Raw genomic sequence first — 22,409 nt, 5'->3', positions numbered from 1 at the left:
ATGTCAAGTACTTGACAGAGCCTGATTAAATAGATATTTTTTGGTCTCTTAATCTAGTAATCTCTGCTGTGTTACTACCAAACTCTGTTATTCTTCTGACCTGTTTAAAATTAGAATCTTATTTGACACCTGAAGATAGAGAAAAGGAACCATGTGAATATTTTGTTCTGCTCAATTCTGTCTCCCTCCCTGCAGAATTAAGAATGTGTTTGGTGAAGTGATAGTTTTTAAGGATATTTGTTTATTGAATGTCTGCAATCACCAATGCTTTAATACTAGTTGTCTTCTAAAGCCACTGATAAAACTGGCAGGTCAATATTTTATTATAGCTAACCTATCTCTAGGATGGATGAAGGAGTGTCCTACAATGAAACACCTAGATACTAAATAAAAATAAAACCACACAGGGCCTCCCCGGTGGCGCAGCTGTTGAGTTTGGGTTTCGAAGCTGCCCGCGGCCTCTGCAGCACCCATTCAGTCCCCGGTCTCGGGGTGAGGGTGGGTCCCACATGGTGCGCAGACCTCTCCTGCCGCCCGCTGCTACCCTCAGCGGTGTACTTCATTGATCTGCCTGTTCTGTTCCCCGCTCTGGCTCTGGTGAATTCTCTCACCCTCCCGCGCTTCTGACTGTATCCAGTGCTTGTATAAATATATAAATATTTTTAAAAAAATAAATAAAAGCACACATATATGGGTAGGTGCTTGGAAAAGGGTCACTTTCCTGATAAGTCTGTCCAAAGAACAAAAATCCTGGGGCACAGGGCCTCCCTGGTGGCTCATGAGACTGAGCGCAGCACTCTGAAGCTGTCACAGCCTCTGTGATGCACGCGAGTTAGATCTCTGATCCCCTGGCTGGCCAGGGAGCATCCCACATGGTGCAACAGACCTCTCCTGTCCTGCCCGCTGCTCCCCTCAGCAGTGTATTTCAGCTAGTCTGCCTGTTCTGTTCCCCACTCTGTCTCTGGTGAATCCTCTCACCTCCCGTACCTTTGGCCTGTACCCCAGTTCTTGTATACATAAATAAATAAATCTTTAAAAAAATCCTGGGGCACAATAATACTAAGTTCCATCAATGATATTTTGGCACTTTATTTTTTTTTAAAAGATTATTTATTTATGCATGGAGAGATCTGTCCAAAGAACAAAAATTTGGACATGCAAATGGAGAGGTCTGCTGCACCATGTGGGTGAGCTTCGTGGCTGTGAATTGAACTCATGCTACAGTGGCTGCTAATAGCTTGATAGTGCTGAGACTTAACCCCTTGTGCCATCAGGGAGGCCCCTATTTTGGCAGCTGAATTCCAAACATACTTAAATTAGTGGAAAGAGAAAAATGATTTTACTTTAATATAGTTTCTCCCCCATCTCCATAACCCCTTGTCAAGGGAGATCTGTTGCTATTTGTAAGTTGCTATATAACCTTTGCCTAACTGCTACAATTTACAGACTAGGTTAACCAACACATTCCATGTATTTATCCTGTTAACAGACCATCAACCTTGGATTTTTTGTTTACCTCACTAATTTTCCGCTCCTGTCTCTAGGTGCTGAGGAAAGTACTCTTAAAATGATTCTTCGCTCTCATCCTCCTCTACCCACTGAAAAATAAACCAAATTCGGATAAAACATTAAGATTTTAAAAATAACTTACATTGAAACTGTTGATCTAAAATGACAACCAGGAACAGACACTTTAGGGGTTCATTCCAGCAGAGTTTTAAAAATGGAATTCTGATTTAATCAGATTAAATAAAAATAATATAAAATTGAAATAAATACATTTCGGTTTAATCTAATCCTCAATGGTGTGACTGTGGAATATGCTTAAATAATGGGATTAGCTTTATTATGGAAAATGTTTGCTTGAACTATATGAAGTATTCGGGATGATGTTGGCAAAGATATTGTATGTGCTAGGCTCTACTCGTGTTGTACAGACCTAAGAATACCTCCATTATTTGGGGATGGGACTTGTAGAGAGTTAGGAAACTAAGAGAAAATGACGCCATAGCTACATAAGCAGGCCTCATGGAATCTCTGGATCACCTAGTTGCCTTGGTTAAAAAGTAGAAATGACAGAACTTTTGTTCTTTCTGAACAGATTCGGTATATTCAACAAATACTTACTGCACAGCTGTCTGTCTGTCTAGCACAGTGCTAGATCAAGTGAGATCATATTGCTTTTCTCTTTTAGAATTCACAGTGCAGTGTTAAGAGCCACTTTATATCATCTCTGCAACAAGGCTGGCAAAAAATAATAAAATATATGGGCTTGTTTTTAATAAATGCCCTATCAGTTTTACAACCAAAACACAATAGGTGTTTGGAGAGAGAAATCACATCTTTCTGGGGCAAGTCATCTAGTCATAAAACATTATTTATAATATTGTGGATTTTTTTATTAACTGTAACAAACAGTAAATGAAAATACTTAATGTCAATTAAAAAAGTAAATTGCCATGAGTATAGTTCCATCTGTAATGTAAAATAAATGCATTTTTTAAAGAAGACTAGCAGGAGATGCACTGCTGGTAGGAGTGCAAACTGGTCCAACCACTATGGAAAGCTGTGTGGAGATTCCTCAACCTGCTAAACATAGAGCTTCCATATGATCCCGCAATTCTACTCCTAGGTATTTACCCAAAGGACACAGAAACATCAATTCCAAAGAGCACCTGCACCCCTATGTTTATAGCAACACTGTTTACAATAGCTAAGCTTTGGAAACAACCCAAATGCCCAAAAATAGATGACTGGATCAAGAAGATGTGGTACATATACACCATGGAATATTACTCAGCATTCAAAAAAGATAAACACATGCAATTTGCAGCAACATGGATGGAGCTGGAAGGGATCATGCTCAGCGAAATAAGCCAAAAAGAAAAATACCGGATGGTCTCACTCATAGCAGGAATTTAGAAAACCTAAATAAAGAACCAGGAAAAGACTAATTATAATAAAGTAAAAATTAAAATCAACAAGCAACTATATACCAGAGACACACTACGGGGGGGGGGGAGAAGGGAGTAGAATCAAAACAAGGAGGGATGGGAATTGTATGGGGACTAAGATGAAAGTGCATACCTTGTGCAAAAAATGAAAAATGATGTAAAAATATATATAAAATTTAAAAAATAAAAAAAAAGACTAGCAGGAGAAACACCAAAATAGTAACAAGTAGTTGTTTCAGGTCAATTTGGGGAGGTTGGGAGAGAAAAAGGAAGGTAAGAAATAGAAATAAAAGTAAGTAATATAGTCACTTAGTTTCAAAATTTAAACCAACTTTTCTAGATCCTGAGCAGGGTGATGTTCCTGCTCTGGGTAATGGAGACAACAGTTAAATAGAAATGACAATAGGAAAGGTAATAACTAACCAGCATTTACAAGCATTTCATGCTTGCCCCCCCAGCGACTAGTTCCCTTCCCCGCCAGTGACTAACAGTACTTTCTTGTGCTGCCTGTCAAAAATATTTTATGCCCTATAAGTAAATATATAGGTCTTTTATAGATCACTTGTCTTTCTTTTTAACAAGTGGTGCCTTTAATATACAAACAGTGTACCTTGGGCTTCCCTGGTGGCACAAGGGTTAAAATCTCAGCACTGCAAGGCTATCTGCAGTCTCCCTGTTCTGCTCTCACCACTTCTCCACCTCCCCACACCGCTGGCCTACACCCCAGTTCTTGTATACATAATGATTTGTGTATACATAAATCATTTTAAAAAAAGCCAGGGTGCAGGGGGTGGGAGGCTTAAAGGATTCACCAGAGGCAGAGTGGGGTACAGAATAGGCGGATCTACTGAAATACACTGCTGAGGGGAGCAGCGGGCGAGACAGAAGAGGTCTGCTGCATCATGTAGGTTAGTGCCCTGGCCTGGAATCGAACTTGTGCTACAGGGGCTAAGGATAGCCTCACAGTGCTGAGATTTTAACCCCTGTACCACCAGGGAGGCCCCTACACCCCGGTTCTTATATGCATAAATAAATAAAAATAAATCTTTAAAAACAAAACTGTGTACCTTCTTCAGTCACAATATATTGGAGAGCTTTCTTTTCCTTCAATAATATATTGAGAGTTTATTCTTTGTAACTGCTTCAGAGTGTTCCATTTAATGGATTATCGTTATTTAATCTGTCCCTATTCCATTTGTTTTCTATTATAGTGTGGCAATGAATAACCACCTATGTCATTTTGTACTTGGATACAAGGGCTGTAGGAGTAGTTCCTAAGAGTGCTATTGCTAGATCAGTGCATTTAATTTTGTAACTTTGATAGGTACAGACTAATGGAATGCAGTCATACTCAGCTGGGAGACTTTTTCAGTGTCCTTATGTCTGTCTCCCCACCAGAACTTGGAGTGTTTGTTTTTTAATATTCTACAGATCTAGGATGGGGCTCAGGTATTTATAATTTTTGATGTTCCTACAGTGATTCTGATGTTTACCCTGGAAGAAGAGAGGTCCTGGGCTTTGTAATTGGAATGTGGAGAAGCATATATATAGTTTGAAAGCAGAAGAACATAAGCTAACTGTATGGCTCAGAAAGGCAGCATATTCCCAATGTAAAAGGATGTTGGTAGCAGCTTTTATCTGCATGTCCAAATTACTGATATTTCCATCATCTTTTTTTCCCTTAGGATATCTAAACATTACAAGATGAATATGTTAGTCTTGCAGGTACTGATTAAGGGATGCAGTTAAGGGTGGCTATCAGTGTGGTATGTTACTGAGAGAATGGGTGTGTGAATTACACACTTAACCTGTTACCTTGGGTTAGGCTAAACCAATGGGGGACTATAACAGCTTAGAAATAAAACACACCAAAACATTGAAGGGGCCTATTCTAGGTTCTGAAGTGATGGTGAAGGTAGTAATACAAAGATAATAATCATAGTAGTGAAAACTGGGCACTGAGTATGTAGTAGGTGTTATTCTGAGTTTACGAATATTTTTCTCTTTGAATCCTAGCTCTAGTAGCTCTACGACTACTAGAGTCCCATTTTACAGTTGAGAAAATTTTTTAGAGATGTTAAGTAATCTGCTGAAGGTCACACATTTATGTATGTAATAGAATTGTTTGGGGTTAAATAAAGTGCTTAGAATGATGCTTGGTATGTAATAAATGCTCAATAAATACTAGTTACTATTATTACTAAAGCACAGAGAAAATACCAGTTATCCCTTGTTAGCACATACCACACAGAAAAAGTATAAAAAGAATTTCTTCCTGGGAAAGACAAGTGTCCATGTAGAAGAGACAAAGTAGAGGAGATTGGTGGTGGTTTAACTACCACATATGAGGCTACATTGGTAAGTCAAGGCTACAAGAAAGCCTCATTGCTGGTGGGGGGAGCTACTGAGCCCTCTTGAAATGATGACACATATCATTTTAGTAGGCAGAGAGAATTGGAAACATTTTAGGCAAAGATATGTACGGCATTTTAAAAGGCATAGAATTGGTGTTACAGTTATCTACTGTTGGGAGTAAACTACCCAAAACTTGGTGTCTTAAAACAATTGTTTTCTCACTGTTCTCTGAGTCAGATATTTGAGCTGGACTTTGGTGAGTAGGTCTCTGATCTTGCCAGGGGTCACTCGTGTGGCTGCAGTAATCTGGTGGTACTACTGGGTTATATGGACTTCTCCCATGTCTGACTTTGATGATAGCTCTTGAATGGGTTTCTTCCCATGGCAGCAGATTTCCAAGAGAACAGAAAAAGTTGTAAGAGCTCTGGAGACCTAGGCATGGAAATCACAGTGTTGCTTCCACTGCATCCTGTTCAAAACAGACCATCATAGATCTAGTAGGAAGAGAAATAGACCCTACCTCTTGTAAAAGAACTGGAAATGAATTTGTTTCCTTTTTTCTTTTTTTTCAGTCTATCACAAATGGAAAAGAGCAGGATGAGTTTAGGATATATATATTACTTAGTACCTTTGGCCTTTTCTTTATAGTGTCAACATAATTTCTTCCAGAGTTAATGATACAGTATCCTTTAATTATCTTTGTTATCTAGCCCTGATCTCGTTCTTCTAGAATAAAGGCAAAATATAAATTTGAGGGGCCTCCCTGGTGGTGCAGGGGGTTAAGACGCAACCTATGAAGCTGTCCACAGCCACTGCAGCATAAATTCGATCCCCCCTGGCCAACCAGGGAGCAACCCACATGGCGCAGCAGACCTCTCCTGACTTGCCCGCTGCTCCCCTCAGCAGTGTACATCTGTCAATCTGCCTGTTCTGTTCCCCACTGTCTCTGGTGAATCCTCTCACACACACCCCACCTCTGGCCTGTACCCCAGCTCTTGTATGTATAAATAAATAAATCTTAAAAAAATGTATGTATATAAATTTAAATGAAAAATAGAAAGGGCCTCCCTTGTGGCTCAGGGGGTTAAGACAAAGCAAAGCACTGTGAAGCCATCCACAGCCACTGCAGCATGAGTTCGATCCCCAGCCAGGGAGGTGACCTACGTGGCGCAGCAGACCTCTCCTGACTATCCCACTGCTCCCCTCAGCAGTGTATTTCAGTCAGTCTGCCTGTTCTATTCCACACTCTCTCTTTGGTGAATCCTCTTATCCCCCCACACCTCTGGCCTGTACCCCAGTTCTTGTATGTATAAATAAATAAATCTTTAAAAAGAAAAATAGAAAAACCTTACCAAGAAGTAACTGAGTTTTGAAAGCTCTGAATTATAAGCAATTTTTAAAAAGAAAATGTAGTTTATTTCCTTTTGCATATTTTTGTGAACTTTCAGTTTATTAGCAGTGGCATGGAGAACTCCTCAGGTTTCTGACTTATAATAGACCAGGATTATTTATGTGTCATTGCCACATGATTTGTTAGTATTTAATAAAACATTTTGGTATTAAAAACTTGAAGTATTTCGGGCATCCCTGGTGGCTCACTGGGTTAAGTCTCAGCACTATGACGCTATTCACAGCCACTGCAGCATGAGTTTGATCCCCGACCAGGGAGGTGACCCACATGGCAGAGCAGACCTCTCCTGTCTCTCCTGCTGCTCCCCTCAGCAGTGTATTTCAGTTATTCTGCCTGTTCTGTTCCCTACTCTGTCTCAGGTGAATCTTCTCACACACACACACCCCCTACCTCTGGCTTGTTCCTTAGTTCTTATATGCATAAACAAATACATCTTTAAAAAAAAAAAAAACTTTAAGCACTTTAATGTGTAACTATTTAAAATCTTGACTACAATATTAATTCCTATAGAATAAAATAATTCTATTTAATTTCTCTATAGAATTATTTTATTCATATTCTATAGAGAAAGACATTTGCTACCTTTTTGAAGGATCTGAAACCCTGAATCAACAGATTATGACTTTTACCTTTTCAACAACTTTTACCAGTATTCAGCAGATACAAATGTGATAGCCTCTGAGTTATACTAGCTTATAATTCTCTGTGGTTGTCTAATTCTGCTTTCCTTTCTGAACAGGTTCTTAGCCTTTGTTCATTAATCATGGGAAACAGTTGTGCAACATGCCTTCACATTAACTTGACCATCTAAATTTAGACCTCCTACAATCAGTGGTTGGGGACAGGTTTTAGTAGTTTATGGCATGTGTTAAATAGACATTGCAAGGTTGAACTCCCTAGAAATAAGTAAGTGATTTCCATTATGTGCATGTGTACCTATGTATGTGTGTATATATAAGAGTATGTGTGTGTGTGTGTATATATATATATATATAATTGAAGATCTCTTTTTATTAAGCAGATGTACAAATTGCATCTGTTACTGCAAATGCAACATAAGCATCTTTGCTTATGGACTATGCTGTTTTAATTTTTTAGAAGAAAAATATTGAAATTTATTGAAAATTTGGTATGCTAGGATTTTTCTCCATGTTTGTTTTGTGATTTTGATTACTTAAAGGAATTATACTATGTTATATTTCAAGTGAATGATTTGTTGTTTTTTTTTTTCTTCAGAGTGTATAGAAATCAATTCACAAAAATGGCATCCTGGTTGTATGAATGTCTTTGTGAAGCTGAACTTGCACAGTATTATCCTCATTTTACTGCTGTTGGCCTTCAAAAAATAGATGAATTAGCCAAGGTTACAATGAAGGACTACTCCAAGTTGGGAGTTCATGATATGAATGACCGCAAACGTCTCTTCCAACTTATCAAAATCATTAAGATTATGCAGGAAGAAGAAAAAGCAGTCAGCAGCCCAGAGCATCCTCTTCGGACAAATAGCCTGTACATCAAGCCTAAGGAATCCAGATCTGGACCTCGCAGGCAACTGCACTTTGATTCTCCTGCTGACAGCAAAGGCAGAACCACCAGCAACAGTGGGTCTGAAATGTGCAGTTTATCAGATCTTTCTGTAAATGAACAAAAATCTAGTTACCTCAAAGTCCTGGAGCACATGCTACCAGATGATTCCCAGTACCATACAAAAACAAGAATTCTGGATGTCACACCTGCAGATTCCTATGTGCAAACGGAAACTAGCACTTCACTCTTTCCATCAAGTCACTTTTCTCCAGTACTGGAGGATTGTGATATTCCCATCATCCAAAGAGTTTCTCATGTTTCAGGGTATAACTATGGAATTCCTCATTCTTATATCAGGTAATACTTTATTTTTACTTTTTTTTTTTTTTTTTTTGAGATAGAGTAACCTCAGGGCAGGCCTCTCTGTGACCAAAGGAGAGTAATTATTCCTTATTTACAGAAAATGATAGTGAGCTCTTTCTGCTTTGATAATAGATATACCTTAATAGGGGAAAAAGAATGAGAAATTGGGACTTTGCAGGTGGAAGAAAGATGATATTGTTCATGTACATCAAGCAGCTGTTGCTTGGCAGGATTTGCTATTATTCTTACAGTAGACCTATTTCTATTATTTATTATGGTGTAACACTATATACCTAATGCATCTGTGAAAGTAAAATAGTCAACTAGCCTTCTGCAATGGAAAAAAAATTACACAATCCACTTCACTTAAACCAAGAGACATAAAATTTAGCTAAAAACAGGGCATGTAGTTGAATCAAGTAGCTCATTGGAGCAGTTTGTTTACCTGCACACAATTTAAATATGATCCTGATTTTAATCCTTTCTGCAATCCCAGCCCAGGAAGAGTAGATGATTGTGATGATTACAAAAAGTAAGGTATTTTTGGTGGCATTTAGAATTTGAGAGTCAGGCTGACAATAACTTTTGCCCAGTGCTTCAAATTAGAATTTGCAATACGGTCCCGTAAGAGGTAAAATAACACGTTCTTTTAAAAGAACGTGTGTTGCTGGTTTTGTTATACTAGAGTTTAAATGTGAGTTACAGAGAAACAATACCTTCTTCGGCCATGTTTGTTTTGTTTTGTTTTAAGGCTGCTATTCATACCTTAAAACAAGGTATTTATATCTGGTCTTATATTGACTAAAGTTTCAGCAGATCTTATAAATCACCAGTTCTTTTATTAAAAAAAAAATAGAAGACCCAGTTTTAAAAGTAAAAGATCCTTTAGTTACTTAAAATATATAACTGAATTTTATAATGTAACAGAACTTTTTGGTTTGGTTTAGCAGAGCACAGAGTATATAGTACTGCTGTTTCTTCTCCCAGTTTTATTGTGATATAATTGATAGGTACTTTTAATTATAAGGGACTAGATTGTTCTATAGAACAGTAAAGCCAGGATTGTTTCTGACCTGTTGGTTAGTTCAACAGTAGACGAACAAATATTTTCTTGAGTACTGTAATCTTTTATTAAAAAACACATAAAAATCAGGATTGGAATTATTTATAGACAGAATAAAGATACTACTTTGTATTTTTTTTTTTTAAGATTTATTTATGCAAGCACTGGGTACAGTCAGAAGTGCGGGAGGGTGAGAGAATTCACTAGAGCCAGAGCAGGGAGCAGAGCAGGCAGAAGGACTGAAGTACACTGCTGAGGGGAGCATCGGGTGGCAGGAGAGGTCTGCGCGCCATATGGGCCCCTCCTCCAGTGGCCGGGGAGCAGCCGGGGATTGAAGCGGCGCTGCAGAGGCTGCGGGCAGCTTCGCAACCCAGCGCTCAACTGCTGCACCACCAGGGAGGCCCTATTTTGTATTATTTATTTGTATAGAATGAATATTTTAGCTTAAATGTTGCTATTTCATGTATTTTCTAATATTAAGTACCACCCCTTCAGACCCCATGTTAGTTATGCAGATTATTAGAATACCTGCCTCAAATTATATTTTTATTTTTTATATATTCTAAAAGCTCAAAATAAATTGCTGGCCTCAGGGAGCAGGGTGAGTGGGAAGACAAATAACTATATGGTAAGATAAATGCTCATTTAGAGGTTTATACATGACCTATCCAGAGCAATAGCTATTCAACTGAACTTTCTTTCCTCTTATGTCATTATTATCTCACTCTTCTCATTATTTATTAGGAAAATTGAAGTAAGAAAGTACATTTTCTCCAATAATTCTTGATATTGTCTGAACAGTTAGGGTTTCAGACCCTGAGAAACAGCCCCACCGAGCTTAAGGTTTACTGTTAGAGAGTGATCCCATCCATTCTCTTAGAATGCCTCAAATTATGTTTTTACTTTTCATATATTCCAAAAGCTCAAAATAAATTGCTGGCCTCAGAATTTTAATTTTTAAAAGTCTGAGACATTTAGAGAACTTGTTGCTCTGACTTATTTAAGATCTGGAATAGCCCTAACTCCAGCTGTCTTAATTCTTTGCATATCAGATCTAGATTATTTCCTTACGGAAGATGAGGTATTAAAACCAGAGACTTTTAGAAGAACATTTGTCTGTTTTGCAACTTGAACTTGAAAACTATAATCCTTTTGTCCATCTGACTCATCTTTCAGTCCCTGGACAATTTGAAAAGGACATTGTTTATCCCCTTTGATTAGCTTATTAGGTTGTTGATAATTGATTATTAATTATTAGGCTATTAATTATTGTTTAGTTATTAATATTTGCCAACAGCTAGAGATTTTGATACAAGGCCCTTATTAAAATAATGCATCAAATTTTTATTTTTTCTTGTAAAAACATTGAATATATGCAAAAGAAGAGAGAATAGAAGAGTGAGCCCCCATATACCTATCATCTGGTTTTAATGATTACCAGGATTTTGCCACACTTAGCTCAAAAAAGTCCACTATATATTGGCTAAAAAAAAAAAAGACATGCATGAAAGCCCTGAGTAGTGTTTTATGCATTATGTTAGAATTTTAAGTTGCTACTAATTTAGACCCTGGCAAAATAATTTTCCAGCCAGTTGAAGGGATCAGAAAATTGAAATCAATATGAAACAATTACATAGTGAAATATCCTGTGTAAAATCTATTCTAAAAGGTTTTTTAAGCACTATCAATCAAATTCTAAAGTGTAAAGGAAGGGAATAATTTGTCTCGCTAAGACATTCTTAGTGTATGGACCAGAGAGAGAGACACCACCTTACACATATCCCCACCCACCCACACCATCACTGCACCCTACCCCCTGTTGTAGTAAACCTGAAGAATTTTGTTCCCCTAACCCAGGGATATTGCCTCAAATAGTATGGATGTTAAGGATAATAAGTTGGGTCAGAGTCAAAGAAATGCATCTGAATAAAAGGGTAAATTAGTGGTACACAGCACCACTCCAGATTGCTGAATCTGGAGTTTAATGATGGAGGATATGTTTTTGAGCAACAAGGGTTGCCAGCCAGCTTATTTTTGATCCTCAGCCACCTCTGGGCTTAGACATAATTTAGTCATAAAATTGTCCTGGAAAGAAGAAATAATGGTCTTCTAACAAACATGTATTCAAGAAATGCAGAAAAGAGTAAGAGAACAAGACAGTGGAAGGGGCAGAATAAATCTAAAGGGAAAGTATATTGAAACCTACCACTGAATTCAATTGTTTAGTAAATCAAGAGAGGGAGGGGAAGAAATTAGATTGACTGGTCGTGAAAATAGTAAATGTACAAGAATAATTGGTTGCGGGCCTCCCTGGTGGCGCAGCGGTTGAGCACTGGGCTACGAAGCTGCCCGTGGCCTCTGTGGCGCCGGTTCGATCCCCGGCTGCTCCCCGGCCACCGGAGGAGGGTCCCACATGGCGCGCAAACCTCTCCTGCCGCCCGCTGCTCCCCTCAGCAGTGTACTTCGGTCCTTCTGCCTACTCTGCTCCCCACTCTGGCTCTGGTGAATTCTCTCACCCTCCCGCGCTTCTGACTTTACCCAGTGCTTGTATAAATATAAATAAATAAATAAATAAATCTTTAAAAAAAAAAAAAAAAGAATAATTGGTTGCAAGAGACCTGCATTTGAGCCTTGTAATGGCCTTGGTGGGGTGGTGGCGTTGTGTTAGCAGTGTATTAAATTTTGAGGATTAAGCACCCTAAGTTTTGGGGACAAAAACAGTAAAGAAAGAGCATCCATCATTAGAAACCTTTCGGAAGACCATATCTGGAAGCCAAACACATAAGCCTTGGAGCTAAAGCAACTCTTAAGACGTTTTGTTTGGTTTTGGGTTTTGTTTTTGTTTTTTGACAGGACAGGAGGGTGGAATAGGGATGGAGAGAGAAGTACTCAGGAACATTTTGCGTATAGAACTTTTTTTTTAAAGATTTATTTATTTATGCATACAAGAACTGGGGTATAGGCCAGAGGTGTGGGGGGCGGGGAGAGAAGATTCACCAGAGTCAGAGCGGGGAGCAGAACAGGCAGACTGACTGAAGATACACTGCTGAGGGGACAGCAGGCAAGACAAGAGAGGTCCGCTCCCTGGCAGGCCGGAAATCGAACTGGCTTCACAGTGCTTTGCTTAACTCCTTGTGCCACCAGGGAGGCCCGCCTATAGAACTTTTAAGCATCAATACTTTTAACATGTAACTTTGCATATGTATGTATATATGTGTATACACACACACACACACACACCCCTAATATTATAACAATATGTACTGATACTTTGATTTCTTGAGTGGCCTTATCCTATAAATAAGAATTAAAGTCCACTTATATTCATTTATCAGACAGAACACCTCAGAGAAAGAGAATCCATGGACTGAGATGGAGAAAATCAGAGTTTGTGTTCGAAAACGACCTCTGGGCATAAGGGAGGTACGTCGTGGAGAAATTAATATTATTACTGTAGAAGATAAAGAAACCCTCCTTGTTCATGAGAAGAAAGAAGCAGTTGATCTTACACAATATATTCTTCAGGTATGCTGTTCCCCCTTTTTTTTCAATTAATACTGTGTCAATTTTTTGCTTTTTTGCTGCTTGCATTCATACAAATTCTAAAATCCAGTTTCTGGTTTTGATCTTGGCATCAGTAAATTATTGGTACCCTGGGCCTTCATTTTTAAAAAATATAGTGCAACAGGGGCATGCAAAAACAATTCTTCTACTCTTGTACAATAGAATTGCATCATATTTAACATGCTTTTTATGGATTTAACTATACATATTCAGGAAAAAATGGGGAATAGCAGAATAAAAAGAATTTAAATAGATAGTGCTAGATAGGACCAGTCATACTGAGCATATGACCCGTAGTGGCTATGAGATGGTTACAAAGTAAGTTTTCATTCTCACTGTATGAACTTCTCACCCTGCTGTGAATCTGGAGTTTAATGATGGAGGATATGTTTTTGAGCAACAAGGGTTGCCAGCCAGCTTATTTTTGATCCACAGCCGCCTTTGGGCTTAAACATAATTTAGTGGAAATTAGACTCTTGAGCAGGCTACTCTGTATAAGGTAGATTGCAGTGGGTAAATTTAATCCAGGGAGATGATTTCATATCTAAAATACAGTGGTTTAAATAAAACAATAATAGCTCAGACATTTAACAAATGTTTGCTCTCTACCCAAATAATCATGAAGACTGGAAAGGGTTTTGGTATAGAAAGGAACCTTTCCAAGGTGTTAGGTACCCTTGTAATAACTCTTCAGTCTGATACGGAAATAGCAAAGCCTATAGATGGAAGATGTCATCATCTAGGTACTCCTAAAATGTGAAGCAATTGTGAATAAACTAAATAGGGGATAATCCAGTAGATATTAAAATTTGGGAACTCAACAATTTCTCTTACTCTGAGTCTGCCTTCTTAAATTTTCATGTTATATCCCTTCTATTTTCTCTCTTGCTCTGTTACCTCAAGCCCCAGTGATTGGTACGGAGAGGGGAGAAGTGGTGAGTAATCTGGTGTGGTAGCAGTTTTAGTCAGCTGAGATCTTACTCATTGGTATAAATCCTTTTTTTTTTTTTTTGGTGGTATAAATCCTTTTTACATTGAAGTCAATTGTTAACATTTTCTCCCTCTTTTATACTTGCATTGTTCTTCTTTTTCTTTGGTTACCAAAGTTGGATTTCACAGTGACATGCAAAGTAATCCACTAAGTCTTTCCATGGGCACTAAATTACTAGGCCACTATACAATCAACACAGTTACTTTAACAGCTTTATTGATTGCTGATCAATGCACAATCTATTAAGTCTAGGTGGAAGGTATTTATTTTGAGAATGATCTAAATGACCAATTAGTTGCAATGCTGTCTGGTTCCAGAGCTACTTATAGCCATGGTAATAGCCCTATCCAATCACCATCTACCCAAGACTTTCTTAATGATGATTCTGTCACTGTAATTCCCTCAGAGGCATCATCTTATCTTTTGTGTTTTTCCATTATCCCAGAACACAATAACCTTACTTCTTTGTCATTACCATTGGTCAATACTTATTGAATACCCTTAGTTTCCATAGCACTTTCCCTGCTGTTGAACTTTGGACCTTCGGTCTCATAGGTCAAAGTCCATACCTACCAACTCTATAATATAAAGGTGTTGTAAGGGCTCTTTCTTCCTTTTCCTTCCTCTTGAACAGGAAGAAAGGGAAGGTTCGTGGCAAACATAACATAAATATTGATCCTAGATTCTTTGGGTTTTATTTTTCAGCTTATTCAGGAATTAGTGCAATAGGTTTATGTGTCCATTTAATTAAATATCCTGTTCTGTCAAGTTTTCTTTTGTTAATTATGCTATTTGGTCATGTAGACATAGTGTACTATCCTACTTACCATTAAATTTTAAGATAGCAACATAATAAGGCAAAGAAATAAGACTATAGTTTCATGCCAATTTCTTAAATAAAAAATCTATATATATAGAAAAAGATGGTAGTAAGATTTGTCAAAAAGTCATTAATGACTGTCTCTGGGTAATTTTATTCTCTATTGTTTTCCATGTTTTAAAGTTTTTCTGCACCAGCTGTGTGACTTTGTATAAAAAAGTAAAAACTTTTCAATAGAATAAACTTACCTATTTCAAAGTCGAAGGGTATACAAATGAAAAATGCAATGCAAATAAAAAATGATATGCAGTGAAGTGTCCCTCTGATCCATGTCCTTCTTGAAGGCAGCCATTGTCACCTCTTCTGACTGTATCTGGTTTTATTTTGTTTTTTTAAGATTATGTATACAAGAACTGGGGTGTAGACTAGAGGTGTGGGAGTGGGGTGAGAGGTTTCACCAGAGACAGAGTGGGGAACAGAACAGGCAGATTGACTGAAATACACTGCTGAGGGGAGCAGCAGACGAGACAGGAGAGGTCTGCTGTGCCATGTGGGTCAGCTCTCTGGTCGGGGATTGAACTCATGCCACAGTGGCTGGTGATAGCGTGATAGCACTGAGACTTTAACTCCTGTGCCACTAGGGAAGCCCATGTATCTTTTAGAGACATCCTATAAATAGCTATTGCTTTTATAATCTGAGAAAAATTATTTTAAAAATAAACTGTGGAACTCTGATTATTTCAAATTTAACTCAAGTGGAAACAACCTTGTGTATGATCAAATTGATCACATTGTTGTGTGTGGTCAAATGAAAGTGTGTGATACAAAGGATTTTATTAATTATATGCATGTTTATAATAAAAGTAGTCTTGCATGTTTACATATCTTTCATGAAAGATCCTTGACAAAGTACTGGAAAAATCAGTATCTAAATGCTACTGGAAGGAAAGAAACTGATTCTTTTTAATCAGTTAGTGCTAAGGTGCTTGCTTAAGAACTAAGATTATTCATTAGCACCTATAGAAAGAAAGAATTACCATATATTCAATGAAATAAAAGACAAAAAAGTATTGCTACATATACTTTGGTACATTTTTTTAAATTTTCCTGAGAAATGCCAAATATATTGCCTTTTATCTCATACATAACTATAAAAACCCTATGTAAAATAACAAAGTGATATTTGAGCAAGGAATGAATTTGTCTCCTTGCTTAGAGATCAAAGTTAGATATAAATCATGTTTATTAAAGCCAGATTTTACAGATATATTTTATATTGCCATTTTCAAGTTTAATCAAACTTGAAACCTCCATGTACTTATCAACCAGCTTCAGCAGTTAGCATCTTCCTGTTCTTAAAGTCAAATCACATTTTTCAAAGCGCTAAAAGTTCATCATGCTGCACATATTTGTTATTTTCTCACCTCCTAATTTTTTAGAGACTTATTCTAACTGATAAATATGACACTGTAGCCCAATTTCTTTGAACTAACAAATTTCCATTCCGGTGTGAGATGATGATGTGGTGGTACACAAAGCAGAATTGAACCTGGGATAAAATGACCCACAGTAAATTGGCTCAAGTCTTCTTTTCTGGATTTGTCCATGTAGTTTTTCCTTAAGTAGATATTTAAAGGAGACCCCAAAGGTAACAGAAGGTAGGGCCTCATCTCTCATTCATTGTGTATGAACTGTCTTTATTATGCAGTAATCAGGATCGAAACTTTCAGATATATAATTCAGATATATTTGTGCTGCCAAACACAGCACCTCTCCTATCTTTCTTTTCCAGATTACCATGGTTTTTCATTTGGGAGTCATCTTAGACTCTTCTCTCCCCGGCTCCTCACATCTATTAGTTACCAAACTTTTCAGGCATCCGTGTTTCCATCGTCATCATCTGTTTTAGAGCTTTCTTACTTCACCACTAAATTACTAGTGTCCCTGTACCAGGTCTATTCACAGTATGAAACGAAGATTTATTTTCCAGTAAAATCGCTCAGATCATTCTACTTCTTGCACTCTTTCCTAAATTAGAGAATTCTACACCCTCACTTAAGGCTGGTGTCCCAAGACCCATACAACATGGTCCTAACTCATTATTGTAGCCTTCTGTTTCACTCTTCTACCTACCAAGACCCTATGTTTGAAACTGTGTTAAATCTTTACTGTTCCCTTTGCTCATGGTTTCCCTGTACCTGGAATACCTCCATTGCTACCTGTCCAATTCTCGCTCTTCCCCCTTGGCGCATTCTCAGTACAGTCTTTTTATAATGTCTTTCGAAATCAGAGGAAATACATTTTTCATTTGAATTCTACATGTATTTTATCGCTGAAGTTTAAAGTTTATTCTCCCTTATTTGTATGCATCTGGGTTGACATTTTTAGGTGGTGGGTGGGATAATGGCAGAATAATAGCCATATCTTTGGGCCCCTTGAAGTACCTAATGCAATATACATGTCACCAGCTGAACAATAAATGTTTGAGGAATTCAAAGTTAAGTTACAGAATGGAGGTTTTTCCTCTCTAGTTCCCTCAAAATTTCAAATGCGGTGGCCCTAGCTGGGTTATGAGGATAATTCTCATAGAATTCAGTTTCTCTTCTGGCCCTAAGAAGGATTGACTCACTCTTGTAGTCATCAATTTAGTTTACTTAAAAGAGTACAAAAATTACATGCTTACTTTTTATATACTAGCATATCAAAAACCAAAAAACTAAGTTAAAAGAAGAAACATATCTATAGAGATCTGTAAAAGAAAGTTCTGTCATTGGACAATATTTGCTTATTTATCTTTAAGTTTGTCATGATCAATTATTATTAGTTTAAAATATATTTGTACCTTATCGTGTGTTAACTAGAGTAGTAGTGAAGAAAATGTCTCTCTGTAAAAATCAAATTTCTTTTTCAGCATGTTTTTTATTTTGATGAAGTCTTTGGTGAGGCGTGCACCAATCGGGATGTATACATGAAGACTACTCACCCACTCATTCAGCATATTTTCAATGGGTACGAGAGTAATTGTTTGCTTCTCTTCCTTCTTTATTATCATTCTCCATAAATCATATTTGTTTCTAAATATCACTTAAGGTTTTCAATTTTTTTGAAGTAAACATAAATTTGGGTTTTGAACTGACAAATTTAAATTTGTGCCATGTCGCTACTTAAACAGGATATTCTAAATATTCAGAAATTTTCAGCAGAATTTCCTTTTACACTGATGATTTTGATTTTCTGTGCTTAGTGGGAAAATACAAGCTATCAACAACATAATTTCATCAGCGTCCTCAGAATAAAAATGTTTAAGTGATTGTAGTTAGTTTGAACTTGGGACAATAGGAATTATGTATTCTGACTGCAGTTAATTTTTTCTCTGGAGTGAGGAATATCAGTGACTACCATCCATTTTCCACAGATGCGTTTTTTAAATTTTCAAAAACTTACCCACATTTAGTACACATGAATGCAGCAGAAAAGACACCAGGACTTCTGCTGTGTGTTTAAAATATAGGCTGAAGGGGGAAAAAGTTCCAAACAGACTATAAGAGTCCCTAATTTCAGAGTATTTTGACTCTTACATTTTTAGAATAATGTCTTTTTACTTTTAAAAAATTGAGGTGTAACTTAAATTCACTCAGGTACACACATCTTAAAAAATATTCAGTTTTAATGGGTTCTGATAGTTGCACATGCCCTAACAAATATCTGGAACAAGACAGAGAACATTTCCATAATCCCAGAAAGTTCTCTGCACTCCCTTTTTAAATAGTCCCTAAACTCCACCCTCAGGTCTCACATAACCACTGACCTGCTTTTTGTCACTAGAGATTGGTTTTGCCTATTCTCCATTGTCATAGAAATAGAATCATTTCAATATATATTTTATGCCTGAATTCTTTTTACTTAGCATGTTCTTCTAGATTAATACATGTCTTTATTCATGAACATAGAACAATTTGTTTATTCATTCTCCTTCAGTGGACATTTGAGTTTATTTACAGTTTTAGACTATTATGAGTGAAATTTTATGAACCTTCTTATACAAATCTTTTCATGGACATATTTTCATTTATCTTGGTAAAAACCTAGAAATGGAATTATTGGGTCATATGATAGGTGGATATTTATATGAAGTGTCAGTTTTCCATGTATCATTTTATTACTACTCCCAGTAGCAATATTTAAGAATTATTTTAGACATCTAATGGGTATGAAATTTTATCACACTGTAGTTTTTATTTGAATTTCACTAATGCCTAAATAAAGGCATCTTTTCTTGTAAGCATAGTAAGCATCTTGTGCTTATTATTCATTGTATTATTTGTCAGATACCTTCATTTGCCCATTTTCTTTGGTTGTCTTTTTATTGTTCTGTAAAAGTAATTTAAAAAAAATTTTTTTGAACAGGCTAAACATGTGAAATGATCTTTAGATTCAATTTTTTTTTTAAAGATTTATTTATGCATACAAGAACTGGGGTATAGGCCAGAGGGGTAAGAGGATTCACCAGAGACAAAGTGGAAAGTATCTATTAAAATAAACTGCTGAAAATAAAATAAAATAAAATAAAATAAAATAAACACACTGCTGAGAGGGGAGCAGTGGGTAAGACAGGAGAGGTCTGCTGCTCCATGTGGGTCAGCAACCTGGCCAGGAATTCAACTCATGCGGCAGTGGCTGGTGATAGCTTGATAAGGCTGTGACTTAACCCCTGCACCACCAGGGAGGCCCCAGGTTCAATTTCTTATGCACTGAATCTAGAAAATATGTTTTGAGAGGGTAAGTTTCTAGAATAAACTAGAATTTGGATGTTACAGCATTACCAACAAAAAATTGAGTTGCATGTTAAGTGCATGCATTCTATAAAGTATGTAATAAGAGATTTTCCATGCCCATATTTGTTTTTCTTTAAGTCCATCACTAAAATATTCAGAAGATATTCTTTATTTCTTTAATTTCATTCTGCTCAATTTCTCCGGTATGTTCAAATTTCCTCCTATATTCCTTTTCCTAATTGTTTCTCTGCCAGTACATTCAAGTGCCCATAGTACTGGGTGCCAGTGTTCAAAAGACAAGAAGTGACTGGACTTTGCTCCAAGCAGCTTAAATCTGGCTAGCTCCCCTCTTGATTCTCACACATCCTTGGTTTCTTTGTTCTTCTTTGCTGTTATTACTCTTGTTTGGTTCTGATTTCAAGTTCCTTCCTGTGTATTCATCTCTCTGCCCACCTCCAGCCTTTCCCTACTCCTGTGTCTATACACAGACTTTTATTGCTGGAAGTGGTTACTTCTATCATTAACCTATGTGATCCCTGTTGGAGAGTCTGCAGTAGCTGCTATTACCTAAATTATGTTCACTTTCTTTTTTTTTTAAAGATTAATTTATTTTTATTTATTTATACAAGAGTTGGGGTACAGGCCAGAGTCCCGGGAGGGTGAAGGATTCACCAAAGACAGAGCAGGGAACAGAACAGGCAGATCGACTGCAATACACTGCAGTGGGTGAGACAGGAGAGGTCTGCTCCGCCATGTGGGATTCTCCCTGGCCAGCCGGGAATCGAACCAGCGCTGCAGAGGCTGGGGAAAGCTTCACAGTGCTCTACTCAACCCGCTTTACCACCGGGGAGGCCCTAAATTATGTTCACTTCTACTTAGCACTGCTTAGTGGGACCCCACAATACACAGGTAATCTTGACCTACAACTCTTTAAAAAGACTGACCAGCAAATTGGTCTCCCAGCTCTCCTCTCCACCTCTTTTTCTGCAGTTCTTCACATCCATACAGGGTGTGTGCATACATGTACTCACATGCAGGCAAGTAATTCTCACTTAGAAGCATAGGATATCAGGACTAGAAGGGATTTTAGAAATCAGTCCATTGATGTATTTTTGAAAATGTTAACTGAGTCCCTGAGAAAAGCCCATTTGTGAACCTTCCTCAAATACTTTTTTCTTCAAATATTTTGCTTACATTGATTTCACTTCTGTCTAAACTTCCTTAATCATGAGTACTCACACCATCCTATTTATTATTTATTGTATTTAATGCTCTAGTACTTTTTTCACCAAACTTACCTTTCAGGCTTAGGACAAAATCTTCTGTAGGTTCTAAAGCACCTAGGTTCAAAGCCCCTAGCATGGAGCTTTTGTTTCCATATTTTCCATACCATAATCTATCTCATGGTACTGCCAGTTCTGTTAAAAAAAAAAAAAATGCACGCATTGCTTTGAGAATGTTTTCCTTCTTCCTATGTTTTTATAATGTAAAGCCCTCCTCTCCTTAAATGATAGTATGTTTAGAGCTGAATTTTGGCAAGTTTGATCTTTATACCTGACTTTTATCATTAAATAACTATGTGAGATTGACATTTTTCGTAATAAGTGATACGACGATTCTTCCCCCAGAGGCAATGCCACTTGCTTTGCATATGGACAGACCGGTGCTGGAAAGACCTACACCATGATCGGAACTCATCAGAACCCAGGACTGTATGCTCTGGCTGCCAGAGATATCTTCAGGCAACTTGAAGTGTCCCAGCCAAGAAGGCACCTCTTTGTGTGGATCAGCTTCTATGAAATCTACTGTGGACAGCTTTATGACCTCCTCAATAGAAGAAAAAGGTACTGGATGTGAGTGGGAAACTGTAAAACTATCATTGTTTTAAGTCAGAGTCTGAATCATGGGATTTAATGAGAGGCTTTGGTACATAAATGTCCTTTTGTGAAATGAGAGTCTTCTAAATCAGATGCATATATTTTTAAACTGGCAATTCAGCTAGAGAAATTAGCCTCCCACAACTATTTTTTTAAGTGTTCAATATTCTAATGTTTCTTTTGGTCTACAAAAAAAGGTCAGACTTTCAGAAAATCAACATGTACTAAGATCCCTTTCTATTTCTTTTGAAGTGCTACACAGGAAATACTATAAATAATGTTTCCCACTTTCTCCCATTTTTCTTCTCAATAACTCAGGTAAAGATAGTTTTATGGAATCAGTAAAAAAAAAAAAAGAAAATCTCTTTTCTTTACATTAAACTTTTAACTCTTAGAAGGCTTTAAATATTGCCCTTGCAACATAATAGAGTAATTTAGAAATGTATTCAGAAATTTAAAACTCTGATTTTACATCTCTATTTTATTTTTCTTGCATAAAGTTTTGTTTATTTGAAACAGATGATTTTTTTTATTTTTATGTAGAGGAACCAGAGTGTAAGCCAGAGGTGCAAGGGGGTGGGGATGGGGTGCAGTGAGAGGATTCCCCAGAGACAGGGTGGGTAGCAGAACAGGCAGATTTACTGAAATACACTGCTAAGGGGGGACCTCAGGCAAGATAGGAGAGGTCTGCTGTGCCATGTGTGTTAGC

The 22,409-nt window shown here is 37.3% G+C and overlaps 1 protein-coding gene across 4 annotated transcripts in view; it reads left to right on the top strand.

Annotated features, from left to right (window-relative positions):
• The window catches only part of KIF24 (kinesin family member 24), a 64,771-nt gene that overhangs the window by 16,508 nt on the left and 25,854 nt on the right, over positions 1–22,409 (top strand). For all 4 annotated transcript variants that reach the window (XM_037494328.1, XM_037494329.1, XM_054689558.1 and 1 more), the window contains 4 exons: positions 7,957–8,604; positions 13,009–13,198; positions 17,960–18,057; positions 21,452–21,667. In XM_037494328.1, the coding sequence (XP_037350225.1) occupies positions 7,982–8,604; positions 13,009–13,198; positions 17,960–18,057; positions 21,452–21,667 (1,127 nt within the window). In that variant the 5' untranslated portion in view covers positions 7,957–7,981. The remainder of the gene's footprint in view (positions 1–7,956; positions 8,605–13,008; positions 13,199–17,959; positions 18,058–21,451; positions 21,668–22,409) is intronic.

Source organism: Talpa occidentalis, unplaced genomic scaffold (assembly GCF_014898055.3).
Source record: "Talpa occidentalis isolate TD23 unplaced genomic scaffold, MPIMG_talOcc4v2.1 talOcc4.7, whole genome shotgun sequence".
NCBI lineage: Eukaryota > Metazoa > Chordata > Mammalia > Eulipotyphla > Talpidae > Talpa > Talpa occidentalis.
Note: the sequence above shows the minus strand (reverse complement) of the source record. Positions and strands in the feature narration are given on the sequence as shown.